Source organism: Gopherus flavomarginatus, chromosome 3 (genome assembly GCF_025201925.1).
Source record: "Gopherus flavomarginatus isolate rGopFla2 chromosome 3, rGopFla2.mat.asm, whole genome shotgun sequence".
Taxonomy (NCBI): Eukaryota; Metazoa; Chordata; order Testudines; family Testudinidae; genus Gopherus; species Gopherus flavomarginatus.
In genome coordinates, this window is record NC_066619.1 from 121,198,519 (window position 1) to 121,220,141 (window position 21,623).

The 21,623-nt window shown below is 45.9% G+C and overlaps 1 protein-coding gene across 5 annotated transcripts in view; it reads left to right on the forward strand.

The window, feature by feature from the left end:
- The window catches only part of SMC2 (structural maintenance of chromosomes 2), a 40,108-nt gene extending 20,636 nt beyond the window's left edge, over positions 1-19,472 (forward strand). For all 5 annotated transcript variants that reach the window (XM_050943039.1, XM_050943038.1, XM_050943040.1 and 2 more), the window contains 9 exons: positions 233-357; positions 1,150-1,343; positions 1,700-1,843; positions 2,163-2,357; positions 2,879-3,079; positions 3,853-3,969; positions 7,583-7,743; positions 8,743-8,890; positions 18,649-19,472. In XM_050943039.1, coding sequence (XP_050798996.1) covers positions 233-357; positions 1,150-1,343; positions 1,700-1,843; positions 2,163-2,357; positions 2,879-3,079; positions 3,853-3,969; positions 7,583-7,743; positions 8,743-8,890; positions 18,649-18,837 — 1,474 coding nt within the window. In that variant the 3' untranslated portion in view covers positions 18,838-19,472. The remainder of the gene's footprint in view (positions 1-232; positions 358-1,149; positions 1,344-1,699; positions 1,844-2,162; positions 2,358-2,878; positions 3,080-3,852; positions 3,970-7,582; positions 7,744-8,742; positions 8,891-18,648) is intronic.
- The last annotated feature ends 2,151 nt before the right edge of the window (positions 19,473-21,623 follow it).

Sequence of the window (21,623 nt, forward strand, 5' to 3'; positions counted from 1 at the left end):
ATGTTTGTCATATTGTCCTAAAGAATATGGCATGAGGTTTGAAGGCAGGAACTCCCAATTCATGGCTGATACTCAGCCTCAGTTTTCCTCATTGTAAAATGGAAATATAAATACTTGTCTATTTATCTCACGTATAGCTTGAAAATTTAAAGCTCTATATACCGTACATAAGTGATATGCCTGTAACTTATCATGCGCATACATCTGATTATGTCTACTATAATCTGCTAAGATATTGCCAACTGAAGCAGCAGTGGGAGATGAAATCAGAAGAAGCAGAGCTATTGCAAACCAAACTTCAGCAAAGTGCCTATCACAAACAGCAAGAAGAGCTGGATACCCTTAAGAAAACCATTGGTGAGACAGCAAGTTACTGAAAACGTGAACGACATTATTTGGCTACTCATAGTGGAATCCTTTTTATTTGCTTTTGAGACTTGTGTAAAGCTAATAGCTTTTAGATTCCATTAAAAATCTGAAACTTGTTTTTTAGGGATTTTTGCTTAACAAATACAAAACATGTTACAAATTAAAATAACAATAGACTGAGTAAAATGAGGATAAAGTTAAGGTTGCTGATTTTCTTGAATTCAGGATTTGTACTATACATAGTTTGAATCCCGAAAAATTATTTGAAAAATATTAGTTTTCACACAGACAAAGGAGATCTGGAAAGAAGGAATAGCAAAAGCATACAGGTTCAAGAGGAAGAAATAGGCAGATGTAGTGGGAGTGTCTCAAACAGTGTCAGGAGTGAAGGAACTTATAGGATACCAAAGATTGGTAGACTGCCATTCAGTGAATTAATTTGTTCATCCTGTTTTATGTAAAATGTATATTTATCTGGCATATAAAGGGAGAGCTTATTTATTTTGTTTAACTTACTGAACAAATTTCAATCTTGCTGTACCCTCCCATATATTTTATTTGTGCTGTTAGTATTTGGGCAACGTTTATACTGACCCATGGACAAGGGAACACTGAAATTCCTGATCTCTTAAGTTAGTAAAAATTCTTATTACCCTTTATTTTTTTTGTATTAAGCCTTTGTTAAAATTGATTTGACACCCTGAGTTATAAGGATATGTGTAGAAGTTTAGTCAGGGGTTGGAAGAATTCCCAGGCTCAATACTATACTTTTGGATTCAGAGGAAAGTGAAGAGACACTAAAGAAAACCAAGGAAATCCAAAAAAAGGCAGAAGAAAAATATGAAGTGCTGGAGAACAAAATGAAAAATGCCGAAGTGGAGCGTGAGAAAGAATTGAAAGATGCCCAGCAGAAGCTAGATGGTGCCAAAAAAAAGGCAGATGCTTCCAGCAAAAAAATGAAAGAAAAGCAGCAGGTAAATCTTTCACTGTTGGTAGCAAGTTTAACAATCCTGAAAAATGGCCACAATGGAGCAGAAGTTTATGCAGAGGTTTATGGATTCTCTTAAACCTTATCAGTTTCAGTACATGGATATTATTTGTAGTCATTGACATACTTAGAAATTGGTGATGCATGATTTGTTCTAGAATCATAAATATGCTCCATTCTTACTTTGTGAGGCTGTCTGATTATAATGGTCTTATAGTTGTGGTTGTGGAGCCATTGACTTTCGACCTTTCTTCTGCAGCCTTTACTCCGAAGCAAGCTGAATATTAAATCTTTCTGTTCAAGTATAGTCCTTAATACATGTTCAACATATCATCTATTTAGGAAGTTGAAGCATTAGTTCTGGAATTAGAAGAGCTAAAGCGAGAACAGGCCTCCTATAAACAACAGATTGAGGCCGTGAATGAAGCTATCAAATCCTATCAGGCTCAGATTGATGCTATGGCATCTGAGGTGTCCAAGACGAAGGTAGGTCTGGCAAAACTGGAGGTACATTCAATACCAAAGACAACTTTGTTCTTATATTTTTCATCTGTGTGTAGCTGTGAATGGAGACTATTAAACCTTATACTATAGATTATTTATTCAATTTGATATGGATTTTTCTCCCACCACACAGGAGGTACATAGCCTACAGGACCTTTATGCAGACTTTATCCTTTGACTGAATTTCACCCTCAGAGAATTTCTATATTTTCCCCTTTTTTCCTCCTAGTCATTTTCCTTTATTCATAATAAAGGTATAATTGGTTAAAAAAGAGAAATGAGTGTCTCCTTTGTTTTTCAGGCATCTGTAAAGAAAGCTCAGGAGGAGCTGGCTAAGCAAAAGGAAGTAATCATGGCTCAGGATAAAGAAATTAAAGCCAAATCTGCAGAGGCTGTAAAATATAGAGAACAAAATAATGAATCACAGCTTAAGGTTAAAGAGCTGGAACATAACATCAACAAACACAAGCGAGAAACTACTGATGCTGCTGCCAAGGTATCCCAGAACCCTTTCTTTATCTCCATAACTAGAGGTGGTTATTTCAGTCACCTTGGGCAATGGAAATATTCCCCTTTATCTAATAAGCATTGTTATATTGGTACATCCTGAACTCTGAGAAACATCTCAGAAAAGTCACAAGTGTTTATCCTTACATTGTCCCATAGGCAAACAGAGCATGTCAATATTGGAGACAACCAATGAAGCAGATGCAGTCATATCTATCGGACAAACCAAGTACCTATTAAAGAAGGTTGACTTGGAGACACAGTGGCAGAGCATTGTGTTGCCATTTGGGAAATCTAAGTTCAAGTCACAAGGTCAAACTCATATTCAAAAACTGTTTTGCATGTTTTGACCTTCCTGACTTTTCTTCAGCACTTGATATGTCAGTGTTCTTTTGATGCTCAGCAAAGCTGCATTTTGTATACTGAGATTTAATGTTGTAGAACAACTTAGGATGCTGATATGTTGAGAGCATTTCCATGAAAAATATGTGCTTTTGTGCATGTTTCCAGGTAGCTAAACTACTGAAAGACTATGAGTGGATAGCTTCAGAGAAACAACTTTTTGGTCAGCCTAACACAGCGTATGATTTTAAAACTAACAATCCTAAAGAAGCAGGTCAGAGGCTGCAGAAACTACAGGAAAAAAAGGAGAAGTTGGGAAGGAATGTCAATATGAGAGCTATGAACATGCTTTCAGAGGCAGAAGAAAGGGTAAAAATGTCTTGCTTTAACCTCAGGAGTCTGGACAATGTGTGGCATATCTCTTTTTGTTTAGGGGCAATGTAATTTCTATCACCTGCACAGTACTACTCGGGGTCCCAAAGAAGTAAGGTGATCTGCTTAAGCTTTACACATTGTCTAATTCAGAAGTCAATAGCATGACCCATTTGATTTATTCTTGGATGCCAATACATTTTTAACTGACTGTGCATCCACAATTGATATTGGGGAGAATCCTGACTTTCCGCAGCAAAAGATTAGTTTCCTTCTAAAAGGTTCCATTCTAACTCTGAGTATATCAGTCCAGTGTTACTGTGTCTACTGCAATGCTTGATTAAGTATTAAATCAAAATGAAAACCTCGCCAAAAATATGGGCTGTAGCCCATGGTGTTTCAGGAAGAATTGGCCAGTGGAAATTTTAGTATCACTGTAGTTGGCTAGGATTGGTGCACTTTTCGCACTTTTGTACCAATTAATAGGTAAAAATTACAATGAACCACTATTAACATGAGGGAGAGAAGTATTCCTCAGGGTTTAGTTTTACTCTTTGTTAATTGTTGTAGCAAATTTCTAGAATGTATTTTAGAATAAAGTACTGAAAGCCTTGATTCTGCAAGCAGTTATACACGCATTCTTAAGTTTACTCTTGTAAGTAGGCCTGTTCACATGCTTCAAGTTAAGCGTCTGAGTATTTACAGGATTAGAGCCAAACATGTCAAGTACAAAGTTAATTGAGACCAATTTTCTCTTCTAATTGAACCAGTATAATGACTTAATGAAGAGAAAAAGAATTGTAGAGAATGACAAGTCTAAAATACTTGCAACTATTGAAGAGCTTGACCAAAAGAAAAATGAAGCTTTGAACATTGCCTGGCAAAAGGTACGTTATTTCAGATTTAGCTTTCACATTTTAGAGTGTTTTTTTCTAAACATGGAGGATCAACTTTTATTCCTTTTTTTTTGTTTAGGACTGTCAAGCAATTAAAAAAATTAATTGTTATTAATCGCACTGTTAAACAATAATAGAATACCATTTATTTAAATATTTTTGGATGTTCTCTACATTTTCAATTTCAATTGATTTCAATTACAACACAGAATACAAAGTGTACAGTGCTCACTTGATATTTATTTTTGGATGCAAGTATTTGCACTGTAAAAATCAAAAGAAATATTTTTCAGTTCACCTAATACAAGTATCAGAGGGGTAGCCATGTTAGTCTGTATCCACAAAAACAACAAGGAGTCTGGTGGCACCTTGAAGACTAACAGATTTATTTGGGCATAAGCTTTCGAGGGTGAAAAACCCCACAGCTGAAGAAGTGGGGTTCTTTACCGACGAAAGCTTATGCCCAAATAAATCTGCTACTCTTTAAGGTGCCAGCAGACTCCTCCATTGTTTTTACTAATACAAGTACTGTAGTGCAATCTTTTTATCATGAAATTGAACTTTCAAATGTAGAATTATGTACAAAAAACCCCTGCACTCAAAAATAAAATAATATCAAATTTTAGAGCATGCAAGTCCACTCAGTCCTACTTCTTGTTCAGCCAGTCGCTCAGACAAACAAGTTTGTTTACATTTGCAGGAGATAATGCTGCCTGCTTCTTGTTTACAATGTCACCTGAAAATGAGAACAAGCGTTCTCATGGCACTGTTGTAGCCAGTATCACAAGATATTTACATACCAGATGTGTTAAAGATTCATATGTCCCTTCATGCTTCAACTACCATTCCAGGGGACATGCTGATGACAGGTTCTGCTCGATAACAATCCAAAGCAGTACGGACCGACGCATGTTTGTTTTCATGATCTGAGTCAGATGCCACCAGCAGACGGTTGATTTTATTTTTTGGTGGTTCGGGTTCTGTAGTTTCTGCATCAAAGTGTTGCTCTTTTAAGACTTCTGAAAGCATGCTCCACATGTTGTCCCTCTCAGATTTTGGAAGGCACTTCCGATTCTTAAACCTTGAGTCGAGTGATGTAACTATCTTTACAAATCTTACATTGGTACCTTTTGCATTTTGTCAAATCTGCTGTGAAAGTGTTCTTAAAATGAATAACATGTTCTGGGTCATCATCCGAGACTGCTATAACATGACATATATGGCAGAATGTGAGTAAAACAGAGCAGGGGACATACAGTTCTCCCCCGTGGAGTTCAGTCGCAAGTTTAATTAACACTTTTTAACGAGCATCATCAGCATGGATGCATGTCCTGTGTAATGGTGGTGGAAGCATGAAGGGGCATATAAAATGTTTGGCATATCTGGCACGTAAATACCTTGCAATGCTGGCTACAAAAGTGCCACGCAAATGCCTGTTCTCACTTTCAAGTGACATTTAAATAAGAAGTGGGCAGCATTATCTCCCATCAGTGTAAACAAAATTGTTTGTCTTAGTGAGTGGCTGAACAAGAAGTAGGACTGAGTGGACTTGTAGGCTCTGAAGTTTTACATTGTTTTGGTTTTGAGTGCAGTTATTTAACGAAAAAATCTACATTTGTAAGTTGCACTTTCATGACAGTTTGCACCACAGTACTTGTATTAGGTGAATTGAAAAATACTATTTTTTTTTTCATTTTTACAGTGCAAATATTTATAATATTCACTTTGATTTCAGTTACAACACAGAATACAAAATATGTGAAAATGTAGAAAAACATCCAAATATTTAATACGTTTCAATTAGTATTCTGTTATTTAACAGTGCAATTAAAACTGCGATTAATCACGATTAGTTTTTTTAGTGAATCTCGTACGTTTACTGCAATTAATCGGCAGCCCTAATTTTTTTGCATATGCAATACGCTTATGTCCATGTAGACATAATTGTGCCCTTTTTTAGTACCAACCTCTATTTCCCACTTGCTAGATTTTTCAAATAAGCACCCTTTCAAATAAGTATCTTTTTTTGTGCTTTCTCCTATGCTGCTCCTTGCATATGGGCAGCTTTCCCCCATAAAACATCCATTAAAAGTTACTTGTCCTTCAGATCTCTCCTTAAAACTCCTTTGCTGTGATGCCTACAAAAAACTTGACAACAGTTAGACTGCTGGCCTACTATGATGCTAGTCAATATTGTGTCAGTTTCCTTGTACTCATCCAGTGGTCTCTCTGTATATCCATCTATTGTCTCCTGGCTTCTCTTTATATTGTAAACTTCCTGGGGCAGGGACCATCTTTTTGTTTTATATTTGTACAGTGCCCAGCACAGCAGGGTCCTGGTCATGACTGAGGCTCCTAAGTGCTACAATAATACAAATAAAATCATCCAAAGAAATTGAAAAGATGAAAAGTAAAACCAGTTATTGCTTTTTTCCATTAATTTGTACTCTAAGGCATTGTCTATTTACATATGATCAGCTCTATCCGTTACCTTCATCAGTGCAATGGGGGAGGGGAGGGAGAACCTCTGTGGTTTACTTACCCTCCCCTCCCAAATAAAATTTCTTGTTAAATAACTTCTTGGGGTTTGAGATGTCTAATTTTACAATTGGATGTACTTACATTTTAGATACTCTTATCTAAATTTCAGACACTAATTTAAAAACTATTACATTTGTAACTATTGCATGTATTTAAGGTATCACCAACAAAAGACAAAACAGTGGTGGTACTTGACATCTATTAGAAATTACATAATTTTTTTTTTTTTATACAGTGCCATAGGTGTGCAGAAGTACACAGTAATTTTGCCTGGGAAATAAAGGCACAGTCTCAACCCTGAGGATTTCAGTATAGGCTATGATTTTGAAGACTGCGTAAAATATTTTCCCATTACTATTTAACAAAGGGAGTTAAGTAGGGGGCTGCATGTGTGTGTGTCCAGAGAGGAGTTTGCTATTTTGAATAGCACCTTCATCCAAATTAAATCCCAAAGCGTTTTATCACCTGACATATGAACTACTGAAATGCAACCAAATGTGTTTAACTTCCTCATTGGAATCATTAAAGAAAATGGTACCCAAACTTTTCAGGGTTATGTCCCCCTTACTCCTGTCTGCCTCTCCCTCTCTTCTCCCCCTCCTCCTCTGGGCTGGGAGTGGGGTCACAGCTTCAGGGGGAGACTGGACGCAGACAGGAGTAAGGGGGCTGAGGCTGGGCACAGCTGGGGGCAGGGGCCAAAGCTGGACCAGGAGCAGAGCTGGGTGGCGCTCCCTCCATGCTCCCCCCTTTGGGGCTGGCCCGGGTCTCAGCTGCAACCCCCCTAAACAGTGCTTTGTGCCTCACAGTTTGGATACCTCTGATCTAGACCGTGTTTTTGTCTTGAATTATGGAACAAAGAGAGGATTCTGTACGGTCTGTCTTTTCACCATGTAGCACATGCTAATCTTTTGTTGGACACCCAATTCCATCAGGTTAAAAGAAACTGACTCCCGGGGGCAGAAATGAAGTGTTTGTTTATAATGCTATTTGTTAGTTTAAGTATGCAGCAATTGTTCATGATTCAAAGGCCTTTAGAAAATATATGTGGTGGTCTGATTTGTAGGTGAACAAAGACTTCGGTTCAATTTTCTCTACTCTTCTACCTGGGGCCAATGCTATGCTGGCAGCCCCTGAGGGGCAAACTGCCCTTGATGGTTTGGAATTCAAGGTTGCCTTAGGAAATACCTGGAAGGAAAACTTAACAGAACTTAGCGGAGGTCAAAGGTTGGTGTGATTTTGTTTTTTTTTCCTTTTCCTTTGTGGTCCTCTTTTTTTTCCCAGAGGTAGATAGTTTTGCTTTCCTTAAATAAAATACACATGTATTTTACCAATTCACATTTTAACATCCAGAGCATATAAGGTAAAGTGCTGAGCTAACTTTTATGTATCTACGTAATGGGAACATTCAAGAACAAAGAGAAATTTAAATCATAGATGAGTACGCTGCTTTTCACAGCTATTAAGATAAATTGTGCTTCTGCAGAAAAGTGGCATAAGTGAAATTAATTACAGGAGAGTTGCAATAACTCTAAAAATAATGGATCATATTGAAGAATGTGTAGTACTATTCCCATGTTTGATTTGTAGTCTCTGGCTCCTAGATACAATGTGTTCTTCCCCTGGTTCAAAAGAAATGCCACCATGGCACTGAAAGCTCTCTACCCCTCTAGCATATTTAAAGAGAGGAGTAAGTTACTTTGGAGAGAATACCATTCTCTGCATAGCTTCTGGCAGAGTGTCTTTTAAAGGTGGATCTGGAAAGTGGAGGACTAGAAGAATGTTGTTGGGAGCATGGTGAAGGAAACAGAGGACTCTCTTGAGGGGAAGGGAGAGAATGATCCAGAATAGCTACTGGCTGACATAGCAACAATGTAGACCAATGAGAATGTAGCAAAACTCACAATTGGAAATGGGTAAAACAACAGCATGAACTTCAAGGTAACAATCCAACCAATCAGATGATGAAAGGTTATTTTATATCTTTATAAATCTGAGTTTCAGTATACCAGTAAACCAAACCAGAAATCTGAGTTTCAGTATACCAAACCATGGTATTAGCTATCTGTCCTACTGCTCCAAAGCTTCTACTATCTGTCTACACTCACAGAATGTCCTTGCTGCAGCAAAACTGTGCTTTGGTGGAGCAGCCAAAGGGGCGAGAGAATTTTTTTTTTTTTCCCCTGTAGCTTATAAAGAATTAACTGTCCTTGGTCTGTTTTTTAGATCTTTGGTGGCTTTGTCCCTGATCTTAGCCATGCTTCTCTTCAAACCTGCTCCAATTTACATCTTAGATGAAGTGGATGCAGCCCTTGATCTTTCTCACACACAGAACATTGGACAGATGCTTCGCACTCACTTCAGACATTCCCAGGTATGATCTTGCAAATATCTATATGTGGTGGTCTGTTTGTGTAGTTCATTACTCTCTGAGAGTGTGAGAGTATACAACTGGGGAAGCGTAAGTGCTTAGATCAGGGGTAGGCAACCTATGGCACATGTGCCGAAGGCGGCACGCGAGCTGATTTTCAGTGGCACTCACGCTGCCTGGGTCCTGGCCTCTGGTCCAAGGGGCTCTGTATTTTAATTTAATTTTAAAAGAAGCTCTTAAACATTTTTAAAACCTTATTTACTTTACATACAACAATAGTTTAGTTATATATTATAGACTTAGAAAAAGAGACTATCTAAAAACGTTAAAATGTATTACTGGCACACAAAACCTTAAATTAGAGTGAATAAATGAAGACTTGGCACACCACTTCTGAAAGATTGCCAACCCTTGGCTTAGATATTCTGTATTCATGAGGCCTAAAACAGGGCAGTCACAGTGATTATTCTGCAAACTGCGAAACATTTTTATGGAGTCCTGTTCTAGTCTTCCTCTCACCTTCTGGTGTAAAACTCATTACTTTCTTGATGTTGTTTTTCTTGGTAACCAATTGCTGTAACCAGCAGAGCTGGTACATAGTAGCAAATGGGGATATGTCTACCCTATGGGATTATTCCGATTTTACATAAACCGGTTTCGTAAAACAGATTGTATAAAGTCGAGTGCACGTGGCCACACTAAGCACATTAATTCGGCAGTGTGCATCCATGTATCGAGGCTAGCGTCAATTTCCGGAGCGTTGCACTGTGGGTAGCTATCCCATAGTTCCCGCAGTCTCCCCCACCCACTGGAATTCTGGGTTGAGATCCCAATGCAAAAAGTGTCGCAGGTGATTCTGGGTAAATGTCGTCGCTCAATTCTTCCTCCCTGAAAGCAATGGCAGACAATCATTTCACGCCCTTTTTCCCTGGATTGCCCTGACAGACGCCATAGCATGGCAACCATGGAGCCCGTTTTGCCTTGTCACTGTCACCGTATATGTAGTGGATGCTACTGACAGACGAGGTACTGCAGTGCTAACACAGCAGCATTCATTTGCCTTTGCAAGGTAGCAGAGACGGTTATCGTCCCTATTGCACCATCTGCCGTTGTAAATTGGCGATGAGATGACAGTTAAAAGTCGTTTTGTACCGTCTGCTGCTGTCGTGTGCTCCTGGCTGGTCTCGCTGAGGTCAGCCGGGGGCGCATGGACAAAAATGGGAATGACTCCCCGGGTCAGTCTCTTCTTTGTTTTGTCTAAAAATAGTCAGTCCTGCCTAGAATATGGGGCAAGTGTACTAGAGAACCAGAGAGCACAGCTGTTCCACGTCAGAGACCCAGATATCCTGCAGAAATGATGAGCTGCATGCCATTCTAGGGGGTGCCCCTGCAACAACCCCACCCATTGCTTCCCTCCTCCCTCAACCCTCCTGGGCTACTGTGGTAGTGTCCCCTCCATTTGTGTGATGAAGTAATAAAGAAACACTGACTTTTTAGTGAGATAAAATGAGTGGGAGGAAGCCTCCAGCTGCTGTGATAGTCCAGGCAGGACATTAAAGGGGGAGCAGGAGAGGAGCGCAGTCTCCCGCTGCTATGATAGTCCAGAAAGTACAGAATAAGACGGTTACTCACCTTTGTAACTGTTGTTCTTCGAGATGTGTTGCTCACATCCATTCCAGTTAGGTGTGCGCGCCGCGCGTGCACGTTCGTCGGAAACTTTTTACCCTAGCAACTCCAGTGGGCTGGCAGGTCGCCCCCTGGAGTGGCGCCGCCATGGCGCTCAATATATATCCCTGCCGGCCCACCCGCTCCTCAGTTCCTTCTTGCCGGCTACTCCGACAGTGGGGAAGGAGGGCGGGTGTGGAATGGATGTGAGCAACACATCTCGAAGAACAACAGTTACAAAGGTGAGTAACCGTCTTTTCTTCTTCGAGTGATTGCTCACATCCATTCCAGTTAGGTGAATCCCAAGCCATACCTAGGCGGTGGGGTCGGAGTGAGAAGTCGCGGCATGGAGCACTGCAGATCCGAAGGCCGCGTCCTCTCTTGACTGCTGGACCAGGGCGTAGTGGGAAGCAAAGGTGTGGACCGATGACCAGGTCGCCGCCCGACAGATTTCCTGGATGGGTACACGGGCGAGGAAAGCCAGCGACGACGCCTGCGCCCTGGTAGAATGCGCAGTCACCCGGCCCGTAGGGACGTGGGCCAAGTCATAGCAGGTCCTGATACAGGACGTTACCCATGAGGATAACCTCTGGGAGGAGATAGGAAGCCCCTTCATGCGGTCCGCTACCGCCACGAAAAGCTGGGGGGATTTGCGGAAGGGCTTGGTCCTCTCCACATAGAACGCGAGAGCCCTACGGACATCAAGCGAGTGGAGCTGCTGCTCCCTGCCTGAGTGAGGTTTCGGGAAAAAAACCGGAAGGAATATCTCTTGGTTGATGTGGAAGGACGAGACTACCTTGGGGAGAAAGGCAGGGTGTGTCCTCAGCTGCACCTTATCTTTGTGGAAGACTGTATACGGGGGGTCTACCACAAGAGCCCGGAGTTCCGACACCCGCCTAGCTGAGGTGATAGCTACTAAAAAGGCAGTCTTCCAAGAGAGGTAAAGCAGGGAGCAAGTAGCTAACGGCTCAAAGGGGGGCCCCATGAGCCGAGACAACACCAGGTTAAGATCCCAGGTTGGAGCAGGGAGTCGGACGTTAGGGTATAAACGTTCCAGCCCCTTAAGGAATCTAGACACCGTCGGGTGAGAAAAAACAGAGCGACCATCCCCACCCGGGTGAAAGGTGGAGATAGCTGCCAGGTGGACCCGCAACGACGATATCGCCAGACCCTGTTGTTTGAGGGACCAAACGTAGTCTAAGATATTGGCCACCGAAACTTCCATAGGGCGGAGATCTCTCTCCACGCACCAACAGGAGAAACGCTTCCACTTGGCCGAGTATGTCGCTCTCGTGGAAGGCTTCCTGCTGCCCAAAAGCACCTCCCTCACTGGTGTGGAGCAGCGCAGTTCAGAACCGGTCAGCCACGCAGGAGCCACGCCGCTAGGTGCAGCGACTGCAGGTCCGGGTGACAGAGAGTCCCGTGCTCCTGGGTAATCAGGTCCGGGTGAAGGGGCAGGGGAACTGGGTCGGCTATGGCCAGGTCCAGCAGTATTGGGTACCAATGCTGCCTGGGCCACGCCGGGGCTACCACGATCACGCGAGCCCTGTCCCTGCGCACCTTCAGAAGGACCTTGTGAACCAGAGGAAACGGGGGAAACGCGTAGTACAAGTGGGTCGTCCACGGAATAAGGAAGGCATCCGCTATCGACCCGGGCTCCCTGCCCTGAAAGGAGCAGAACGCCTGGCACTTCTTGTTCCCCCCGGACGCGAAGAGGTCCACACGGGGATAACCCCACCTCTGGAAGATGGAGAGAGCGACATCCGGGCGAAGGGACCACTCGTGCGATAGGAAGGATCTGCTCAAGCGATCCGCCAGCGTGTTCCGTACTCCGGGGAGGAAGGAAGCCGTGAGGTGAATGGAATGGGCTACACAAAAATCCCAGAGTCGCATCGCCTCGTGACACAGGGGAGAGGATCTGGTGCCGCCCTGCTTGTTGATATAGTACATGGTCGTCGTGTTGTCGGTAAACACCGCGACACAACGACCTCGAAGCTGGTGGCAGAACGTTTGACAAGCAAGGCGGACCGCTCTCAACTCCCGCATGTTGATGTGCAACCTCACCTCCTGCGGGGACCACAGGCCCTGCGTTCTCAGGGTTCCCAGGTGGGCCCCCCAGCCGAGATCTGAGGCATCCGTTGTCAGGGACACCGAGGGCTGAGGTGGGTGGAAAGGGAGCCCCGCACACACTACGGACTGGTCTAGCCACCAGTCGAGAGAATCTAACACCTCTTGGGGGATCGTGATCAGCATGTCTAGTGGCTGCCTTGCCGGCCGGTAATGTTCGATGAGCCACAACTGGAGGGGCCTCATGCGGAGCCGAGCATAACCGGTCACAAACGTGCATGCTGCCATGTGGCCTAACAGGGTTAGACATGTCCGCACTGATGTCAAGGGGGCTGCCCGCAGTCGTTGAACGATCGCCGACAATGCCTGGAACCTCGGCAACGGCAGAAGAGCCCTGGCCACGGTGGCGTCCAGACGGCCCCGATGAACTCCACCCTCTGCGTGGGGATCAGGGTGGACTTGTCTATGTTGATCAAGAGGCCCAAAGTAGCAAACAGGCCGGTGATCACGCAGACATGGCTGCAAACTTGCAGTTCCGACGTGCCCCGAATTAACCAGTCGTCTAGGTAAGGGAACACGTGGATGCGACTGCGCCGAAGATGTGCCACAACAACTGCCATACATTTTGTAAATACCCTCGGGGCCGTAGAAAGGCCAAATGGGAGGACTGCAAATTGGTAGTGAAGGGGGCCCACCACGAAACGAAGGAAACGCCTGTGGTGTGGCCAAATGGCAATGTGAAAATAAGCGTCCTGCATGTCGAGGGCGGCGTACCAGTCTCCCGGATCCAGGGATGGGATAATGGTCCCCAGGGATACCATGCGGAACTTCAACTTCACCAGGTATTTGTTGAGCTCTCGCAGGTCGAGGATAGGCCTGAGGCCTCCCTTGGCCTTGGGGATCAGAAAGTAACGGGAATAAAACCCCTTGTCTTTCTCGTTTTCCGGAACCGCCTCTATAGCTCCTTTGCTGAGGAGCGCCTGTACCTCCTGCCGAAGGAATTGCTCGTGAGAGGGGTCCCTGAAGAGGGACGAGGAAGGGGGGCGGGAAGGAGGAAACGATATAAACTGCAGGCGGTATCCTGTCTGCACCGTGCGTAAGACCCAGCGGTCCGATGTTATTTGGGTCCACGCCGGGAGGAAAAACGAAAGGCAGTTGGAAAACGGGGGGGAAGGATCCGTGGGGGAAACTGTTACTGCGCCCTCGGGCGCACCTTCAAAATGAAGGCTTGGGTCCAGGCGGGGGCTTAGAGGAGCCTTGATTCTGCCCCCCTTGGTTCCCCGAATGCCTGCGCCTTCCATTCCTGCCACGGCGCCTATTAAGGTCCTGCCGTTGGCGGAACTGGGGATATGGCCTGCGCTGCTGTTGCTGCTGTGGCCGGAAGGGTCTGCGCTGCGTTCCCGGTGTGTGCATCCCGAGGGAGCGCATAATGACCCGATTGTCCTTTAGACTCTTAAGTCTGGGGTCTGTCTTCTCCGAAAACAGGCCCTGGCCTTCGAACGGGAGGTCCTGGATGGTATGTTGGAGCTCCGGAGGAAGGCCAGAGACCTGCAGCCAGGAGATACGGCGCATCGTTACCCCCGAAGCGAGGGTGCGGGCAGCCGAGTCTGCAGCGTCCGAAGAAGCTTGCAATGATGTACGCGCAACCTTCTTGCCCTCATCTAGGATGGCTGCAAATTCTTGGCGGGCGTCCTGTGGCAGCAGCTCTTTAAATTTGTCCGCTGCCACCCATGAGTTGAAAGCGTACCTGCTGAGCAGGGCTTGTTGGTTCGAAACCCTGAGCTGCAGCGCCCCAGCCGAGTATACTTTGCATCCAAGGAGGTCCATACGCCTGGCCTCCCTGGATTTGGGGGCTGGAGCTTCCTGCCCATGACGCTCTCTGTCATTTACCGACTGTACCACCAGGGAACACGGTGTCGGGTGGATATGGAGGTACTCATAGCCTTTAGAGGGGGCCATGTACTTCCTCTCGACGCCCCTCGCCGTAGGGGGGATGGAGGCCGGTGACTGCCAGATAGTATTGGCGTTGGCCTGGATCGTCCTTATGAAGGGTAGGGCGACCCTGGTGGGAGCATCCGAGGAGAGGATGGTAACAATCGGATCCTCGATCTCAGAGACCTCCTCGGCTTGTAGGCTCAGATTCTGAGCTACTCGCCTAAGGAGGTCTTGGTGCGCCCTGAGATCCAGCGGGGGGAGGCTACTGGAGGAGGTGCCAGCCACCGCTTCATCAGGGGAGGAGGATGAGGAGACCCCCGGCAAGAAAGTGTCCAATGGGGGGTCCCCCTCGGCCCTCGCCTCTGTCTCAGGAGCCAGGGCGGAGTCTTGCTGCTTGGACCCTTCCTCTCCATCCGGGGAGGGAGGGGGGCGAGACAACGAGGCTTCCGGCACCCTGTGCTCCGCCGTCGCAGGCCTAGCAGGAAGCTGTTGGGGGCCCTGGGCTTGATGGTATGCCCATGGGGTCCAAAACCCCCACTGCTGCGGGCCTTGGTCTTGTTGTGGCGGGTCTGAAAAGAGCGCCGCCTGCCGGTCGGTGCCCAGCGCATACCCGCTGTCCGTTTGCGAAGAGACCGACGGCTGCCTAGAAGGCCACGGCGGGGCCGACCCTGGCTGGTAAGGCTCTGCGCGGGTCGGCAGCGACGATCTTCTCGGTGCCGGGGATCGGTACCGGGAGTCATAGCGGTGCCGGGATCGGGACCGGGACCGGGTTCTGTCTCGGTGCCGGGACCGGGACCGGGACCGGCCGCCGCTTCGGTGCCGGGATCGGGACCGGGACCGGCCGCCGACGCGGTGCCGGGAGGTCGACCGGGACCGGGACCTGCCACCAGCTCGGTGCCGGGAGGTCGACCGGTGTGGCGAGTGACGGCGGGACTGGCTCCTGGAGTCACGGTGCCGGTATCGGCGGCTGGAGTCAGACCGCGACCGTCTGGAGGTCGATCGGTGCCGCGAGTGCGACCGGTACCGCCGAGGGGAGCGGTGCCGGGACTGCGAGCGGCGATGAGATCTTGACCTGCCGTGACGTCGGGACCTGGACCGCGAGCGTGAGTCCCGAGACGGTGCCGACATCATGGGCTTGCCTCTGGATGCGACCCGCACCGGAGGTACCGGGGGTGGCAGCTGAGTAGGCTCTGTCAAGGCAATAAGGTCCCGTGCCGAGGCGAAGGTCTCCGGCGTGGATGGGACCAATATCTCAACCCCAGATCTTATGGGGGAGCTTGGCGGCACCGGACTCGACGGACCCGCCGGGCCCGGAGTCGACGGTGCCGGCGGCGCCGCGGCCGATGTTGAGGCCGGGCGCTCCAGTCGGGTCTGCCTGGCTGGAGTAGCAGACGCTGACGGTCTTGGTCCTGCACCCGGTGCCGGAGAAGGTCGGTGCCGGGGAGTCTTTCCGGTGCCGGTGCGATCCGGTGCCGGTGCCGAGATCACGGCCTGCGAAGCCGCCGGGTCAAGTGCCGCCTCCATAAGGAGAGTCCGGAGTCTTTGGTCTCTCTCCTTTTTTGTCCTGGGCTTAAAAGCCTTGCAGATGCGGCACTTGTCCGATCTGTGCGATTCCCCCAGGCACTTCAGACACGTGTCGTGGGGGTCGCTGGTAGGCATAGGCTTCTTACAGGCCGCACACTGCTTAAAGCCCGGCGAACCAGGCATGAGCCCGGTGCCGGGTGCCGGGAAGGGCTACAGCCCCCGGCTAACAACTATTTACAACCTATTTACACTTAATTACTTACTAACTAAACTTAACGATCTAACTAACAACTATAACAATAACGAGAGATAACAAGGAGAGCTAGGGACGTGGAGGACAGCTATGCCGCGCTCCACAGTTCCAACGACCGACACGGCGGTAAGAAGGAACTGAGGAGCGGGTGGGCCGGCAGGGATATATATTGAGCGCCATGGCGGCGCCACTCCAGGGGGCGACCTGCCGGCCCACTGGAGTTGCTAGGGTAAAAAGTTTCCGACGAACGTGCACGCACGGCGTGCACACCTAACTGGAATGGATGTGAGCAATCACTCGAAGAAGAACTTTTCTTTAGACATGAAAGGGGGGGGCTGATAGAGCTCGGCCTCCAGTTGCTATAATGAGGACGGTTACCCACCATTCTGTACCATCTGCCGGGAATGGCCAGGAGTCATTCCCATTTATACTCAGGCGCCCCCGGCTGACTTCACCGAGGCCAGCCAGGAACACTCACAGGCTGATGATGACGATGGATAGCAGTCATATTGTACCGTCTGCCACCGGGAAGGGGATGCTCGTGTTCAGTGCTGCAGCACCCCGTCTACCAGCAGGATGCAGTAAACATAGGGTGACATTGAAAAAAGGCGAGAGACGTTTTTTTTTGCCTTTTCTTTCGGGGGCGGGGGAAGGGTGTAAATTGACGACATATACCGTGAACCACACAGGAAAATGTTTTTGACCCTTCAGGCATTGGGAGCTCAGCCAAGAATGCAAATGCTTTTCGGAGACTGTGGGATAGCTGGAGTTCTCAGTACCCTCTCCCTCCCTCCATGAGCGTCCATTTGATTCTTTGGCTTTCCGTTACGCTTGTCACACAGCACTGTGCTGTGGACTCTGTATCATAGCCTGGAGATTTTTTCAAATGCTTTGACATTTCGTCTTCTGTAACGGAGCTCTGATAGAACAGATTTGTCTCCCCATACAGCGATCAGATCCAGTATCTCCTGTACGGTCCATGCTGGAGCTCTTTTTGGATTTGGGACTGCATCGCCACCCGTGCTGATCAGAGCTCCACACTGGGCAAACAGGAAATGAAATTCAAAAGTTCGCGGGGCTTTTCCTGTCTACTTGGCCAGTGCATCCGAGTTCAGATCGCTTTCCAGAGCGGTCACAATGGTGCACTGTGAGATATCGCCTGGAGGCCAATACCATCAATTTGCGGCCATGCTAACCCTAATCCGACATGGCAATACTGATTTCAGCGCTACTCCCCTTGTCGGGGAGGAATACAGAAATCGGTTAAAGAGCCCTTTATATCGATATAAAGGGCCTCGTTGTGTGGACGGGTGCAGGGTTAAGTCGGTTTAACACTGCTAAATTTGGTTTAAACGCATAGTGTAGACCAGGCCTGGGAAGGGCTCTGTCCGTGAATTAATCCATCTATTAAGATACGGTCCACACTTTTTTAAGAGGTTTGAGGACTCCTCCTTTAAAAGTTTAAATTCTGTTCTTCTATTTTGGGCCCTTATGAAGTGTGCTGAGAATCTTCATATCACTCCAACTTGTGCAGGAAAACGGATAGAGCTGAAGGAGTTTGTTCTTCAGGTGATTCTGTGTGTTCATGTGGTAGAACTGAAGGGTCCTTTATAGGCAAACCACACACAATCTGAAACAGAATCGGTATGGGTTTGACATACCTCACCCCAACTCCCCAGTCTGGTCTCTGTCTTCCTCCTATTATTGAGACTAGATTCTCACCTGCACAAATTTGAGAGCTCTGAACATACTACTTGTACTATCTGTTCTGTGAAGTGTTTTTTGCCTAGGGCTAAACAAAGTGCTGCTGTGAAACAAATGGACTAGACCCACCCATGCAAAGCGAGAAGGACTGAAAAAGAGAGAACTGTCTTCAGGGTGTCACAAGGGAGAGTTAAGTTCCCTTCCCAGCTATGAGGGAAGAGGCTCACCTCAAATCTGTCAGTGGCAGATTCTTTGAAGGGGCCTTGTTGAGCATCAGGGACTTATTTTGGGACAGCCTAGTACATGGGACTTACCTTATTTTTTTGCCCAACCAAAAGATCCCAACCCTAGAACTGGGCTTATATCTTGTCTCTGTGGTTTGGGCAGGGGAGGTTTCTATTTTGCTATGGTTTCAGGTGACCTATTCAGAACGTTCCTGGAGAACAAGTGCCCAGGACAATAGCCAATTAGGAGAAATGGAGCAGTGTATCTAAACTGTTGCTTTTAGACCATTTCCATCCCTATATGAAAGCTTTATCAATCTTAAATCTCTAATGTCCTTTTACATTCAGATTATGGTTTTCATGCTGTGGAAACATTTTTCTTTCTTTAGTTCATTGTGGTATCCTTGAAGGATGGGATGTTCAACAATGCAAATGTCCTCTATAAGACCAAGTTTGTAGATGGTGTATCCACCGTGGCAAGATATACTCAGGCACAGAATGGAACTAACGTATCTGCACAGCAAAAAGCTGACAAAGCAAAACAGAAGAATAGACCCAGGCCCTATGTGGATGCTTGAAGAGCAAAGTTCCACCAGCAGCACTTTCTGCTGGAACGTGCTGTGTTTCTTGTCTTTACGTTGAAGAGACTGGAAATGCCATTCTAAAAACACATTACTGAATGGCCAACTTAGAAAAAACAACAAAACCCTGAAGTGAGCATGAGGGGAGTTGGTGAATACTCTGGCCAGTTTTATTCTATATATTCTCGAATTGTAATTCATGTTTAAAATTCTCATTATACTTGGTTTTCTAAAGAGAAATCTGGACTGAATAGCCACTCATTTTTTCGTCTTTTCAGTTGTTCATTTCTAGACACTTCCTCTGTTTTATCCTTTGTATTTATCTATCCTGTTTTATCCTTCCTTTTGTTTTCATACCTGAATTTCTAACTGTCCTCTCCACTCAGGCAAAGCATTGTCATTGCATTGGCTGAAGCCAGGCTGACCACGAACAGCTGCTACTTCTATTATGTGTCCCACTCGCAATTCAGTGTTTTCCTCCATTTTTAAAATCTGCTTTTTTCTTTTTAGCGTGATTCCTTAAAAATGAGAAACAGGTTCTTGTATCTGACATCCTGTAAATGTGTGTGAAATTTCAGTAAGGTAGGAGAATAGGGACTACTTAATGGAGGTTTTAAATCTTGTATCAAAAAGCAATTGAAAATACTCATGAGAGAAGCTTGATTGCTAAAGAATACAACATAAAAATGAAATGCTAATGGTTATACTGCTGACTTTTTCAAAAAGCAAAACAGGAAAGGTAACTTCTTAAACTATAGCTTTGGTACAGTTGCTAAAATTGCCATGTTAATATTTTAATTTGTTTGTGTTGTCAATAAACAATTTTAGCTCAAACATGAAGCCTAACTTCACTTTTGGTTTCTTTTCTCACCTTGTAGGTAACCACTTAGCATAGTCACATGCCACTCCGCTTGGGCAAGTTTTAAATAAGCTTGAAGTACGTTACTCTGCCTAGTCTTGCGGTTAGTTCTGTAGTTCATAACATCAGTGTCTGTTCTTGTTTAATTCAACTAGTTAAAGGGAAAGATACTCTGCAAGAATCATTTGATTCCAGATCAAACATTTAAGGTATCTTGCTGACTTTCATCAGAATTCTTCAGATGGCAAACTACTGCTCAAAAGAGGTGTTCCCTCCATCAAAACTTACCTGGAGCTTTGCCAGGGAGGCATAAGACCTACTGGGTTTCTTGTAAGTCCCTTAAAGCTGTTTCTGGAGCTTTCAGCTTTGTGTGTATAGATGCTGGATCTGGAAAGGAGAGCAGGAGATTTGTTCCCCAGCAGTGGACAGATTCTCTGGTTATATCAGAAACAGAACAGCAAAAAACCAGATGCTCCATTGTATCAATCCCAGCAGTGATTCCTTGTAATTGGGTATGCTGTCAATGTGCAGTGCAGGACCCAGCTTTGAACTTTGTTTTGTTTTGTTTTTCATTTGCTCTTCCTGAAATCCCAGTCCACCTCTTGTTGGGCACTAATCTGGTTTTCCAATAGTTCCATTTTACTGATCATTGGAGTTTTGTGTTCCCCCACCCAAGCCACAATGGAAGTCTGCCTATGAGTTGCTTCCTTGTCATAGCAGCTTTCTAGGCTCATAACAATGTATCCTAGACGACTGTCTAGAGCACCTGTGGCCAAAGGGTACTTCCAATGGTAATTCGGCTGTGCTTCTACCAAGTTACTAATGGAGCTTAGTCATCTGGTATTATGAACTGAAAATGATCTGCTCCTCAGAAATAAAATGAGTAGCTCCCAGTTACATGTATATAGAAAAGGACCCTCACCTGCATCTATTAGGCCTGTTTCTACAGCAGGGGCTTCTTAATTTTTTTTTTTTTAAATCATTGCTAGCCTCAGCTACCTCATCTCCCTTAAACCAATCCTTCATAATACAGATTTCTCCCCAGTCTAACATTTTCAATGTTCAGTGCAGTGTGGAGGTAACATGTAAGGGATACAGAGTTCTCACTGAAAGGAGTAGGAAAGGAATTGTTTGTAAAGCTTGAAGAGCTGGAGCTAGAAGTTGATTGACATTGAACAAAGTCACTGTCCACTAGCATGGCAAAGGAAGCAGGAGATGCCTCATTGCTTGAATGCTTGAATCATTGAAAACAATAAGCAGCCCCTGGAGCGAGTAAGGAGTAATTCTGCACGAGCTGGCACAGTAAAATGACCTGTTATCTTGTGTCTTTGAAAGTTTAGAAATCTGAGAACCAGCTACCAAGCAGCGATTTTAGGTGCTGTGATACTTCACATTGCAACACCTCACGTTTTAGGTACCTAGGAAAACACAGGAACAAACCTGTGATCCACAAAGCTGAGTTAACGGACAAGGTTCCCTATACAGTGAACTGGGACAGATAGGTGCCTTAGAATACAATCCACAAAAGCCAGCAGACAAACCAGGGAGCTGCCAAAGCTAACTCATGGGAGATGCTGATGACAATGGTGTGCCCTAAATCCTGCCCTTCAATCAATCCAGGTTGTAGGAAGTTGTCCAGTTCTGTTTAGTGAGCCACAACTGGCAACCCCCCACCTGTTAGCCTTAAGTTTTAACCAAGAGGTTAGAGCACTTGCTGGAGACATGGGAGACCAGGGTTCAATTCCCCCTTCTCTGCCAGAGGGGGAGAAAGTATTTGAAGAGGTGGCTCTCACCTTACAGCAGTATGGGCCAACCACTGAGCCACGGGATGATCTGCTGTAGGGCTCCCTCACCCTCTCCAGTTGAAGCAGTTTCATTCTGGCTAACCCATTCTGGATCTCTTTTTAAGACAGACTGAACTAAA